General features: G+C 47.9%; 1 protein-coding gene across 1 annotated transcript; it reads right to left on the bottom strand.

Annotated features, from left to right (window-relative positions):
- Nucleotides 1–1,089: 1,089 nt before the first annotated feature.
- On the bottom strand, nt 1,090–2,088 carry LOC135895508 (olfactory receptor 52R1-like). Its single transcript, XM_065423618.1, has one exon. The coding sequence runs from the start codon at nt 2,086–2,088 to the stop codon at nt 1,090–1,092; it is 999 nt and encodes a 332-aa protein (XP_065279690.1).
- Nucleotides 2,089–2,407: the final 319 nt, after the last annotated feature.

Here is a 2,407-nt window from a genome sequence, read left to right as displayed (position 1 = left end):
TTCTCTGAAAAACACACTGATTAAGTTAATATGAGCTTTATTAACTACAGAAGGATAGATGTTAAGTGATTATAAGATACAACAAACTGATCAAAGCAGGTTACCTAGGAAATCAAACAAATTTGCAGTCTAAGACCTGTACACACTAGATAGGATTTGAATCAGCAATAGCTCATACTGACTGATGATATAAGCAGGCTTACAGAGTCTTGAGGCACAGACTGCATCTGCTTTGCAGACTGGGTTCCCCTCCCCCATTCAAAGTCCTTGGTCTTCAAGAGCTTCTTGCAGGTGCTGAGTTGTGGGGGAGTGAAGACAAGTGATGATGTCACTCCCCATCTTTTATAGTTTCTTCCAGCTTGCTGGAAAGTCTGTGTATGTGATGTGGGTAGGCTTCCCTCATTGGCCAAACATTCTCCATTGTCTCCATACTCCCTCCGAGGAGGTTTTCTTATACAGAGTTCCTGTGCTAGTGGATTCTTCCCTGGATGAGTGTTGACAACAGCAATTAACACTGTCTGGCTACTCCTTTGACATACCTGAAAGGCTGGTTTTGGGTGTTTCCAGCCTCACATCGCACTTTGTAACACACACAGAGCAAGTTTTCATAGCTTCACATAGATAACAATGTTTAGCAGATTAAGACTTTTACAATGATACGTCACAGGGCCTACTTAATACAAAACATACCATAATTACATCACCAGGGTAAATATGGGGTGCTTTGGGGTGCAGAGTGTCACAGGGATGATCCAGAGAGTGACAGAGGGTGGGGAGGAGAGGAACGAGTGAGGGGTGGGGCTTTGAGGGGAAGAGGTAGAGCAGGGGCGGAATCTGGGGGAAGAGGCAGGGCAGAGAGGCGGGGCCTCAGGCTTCCAGTTATCAGCAATTAGAAATATGGCAACCCTATGAGTTGTACATAGACAGTTTCGCCAGTTTGTCACACTGACACAGCACAGTAAGGTCAGGCAAGGATTTAATGTCTCTTTGACTGGCCAGTCAGTGATTCAGAGAAGCGGGCCCAACATCATGTCACCAGCCAGCTCTGCATAGAGCTCAGTCTGAGAGCCAGAGCACCAGGAGAAAACTTTAGGTCCCTTTATGAGTAAAGAGCTGGAGGAGCCTATCCCAGATCTGTTGGGTCTTCGCCCCGTAGATGATGGGGTTTAGCATGGGGGGCACCAGGAAGTACATGTTTGCCATGAGAACGCGCAAATGCAGGGCCACACTGTGCCCAAACCGTTGTGTGAGGGTGGCGAAGAGATGTGGGATGTAAAAGGCTAAGATGACACAGAGGTGGGAGCCGCAGGTCCCAAAAGTCTTGAGACGGGCGTCCTTTGTTGGGAGTCTGAAGATGGCCCTGATGATCTGGGTATAGGACAGGGCGATAAAAAACACATCCATACCGATAACCAAGAATGCCACAGCGAGGCTGAAGTAACTACTGAGGCTGATGTCAGCACAGGCCAGCTTCACCACAGCTATGTGCTCACAGTATGTGTTTGGAATGATGTTGGTTCTGCAATATGGCCACATCCTCGCCAGGAAAGGATAGGGCAGTACAAGCATGACACCCCGCAGCACCACGGTCAGGCCAATTTTGGCCACCACAGGGTTTGTCAGGATGGTGGAATGTCTCAGGGGATGGCAGATGGCCACGTAGCGATCAAAAGCCATGGCCACAAGGATCCCAGACTCTATCACAAAGAAGCTGAGAAAGAAATACATCTGGGTGAGGCATGCACTGAAATTGATCTCCCTGGAATTGAACCAGAAGATGCTCAGCATTTTGGGTAGGACGGATGTAGACAGGACCAGGTCGGTGACAGCCAGCATGCAGAGGAAATAGTACATGGGCTCATGGAGACTCGGCTCCATCTTTACAATGAACAGGATGGTGAAGTTCCCCAAGATGGCTATGGCATAGATCACGCAGAAGGGGATGGAGATCCAGACATGGGCTGCCTCCAGGCCAGGAATGCCCAGCAGGATGAAGGTGGTGGGGTTGGTGAAATCGGTTGAGTTGGAATCTGACATGGAGTAGGAGAGAAGGTGTCCAACGCTGAGGCACAATGATGTTTCCTGCATGTACGGTACGTTCCCCTGACTTCCTGTATGTGCCCAGGGTCTAGGATGGAGAGAAAATGTTAATATGAGATACTTCATGCACTACTGGAGGCTGTTCTCATGGATGAAACAGATTGGTCGCTCTTCACACACTGAAAAATGACATTTTCATTATTCAGATGAATGAATTAAGAACACCTGACCCTCCTAACGCCAATTCCATATTTTTTGGTGCTCCCTGTGTCAATAATTCCTACACGTCATGGTGTGGGAAATCTTAGGAGGCACCAACAGGAAAGACGAGTGTATACTGGTTATCTCTTATTGTTCTCAAGGCCTT

The sequence above is a fragment of the Emys orbicularis genome, chromosome 1 (genome assembly GCF_028017835.1).
Source record: "Emys orbicularis isolate rEmyOrb1 chromosome 1, rEmyOrb1.hap1, whole genome shotgun sequence".
Lineage (NCBI taxonomy): Eukaryota > Metazoa > Chordata > Testudines > Emydidae > Emys > Emys orbicularis.
Note: the sequence above shows the minus strand (reverse complement) of the source record. Positions and strands in the feature narration are given on the sequence as shown.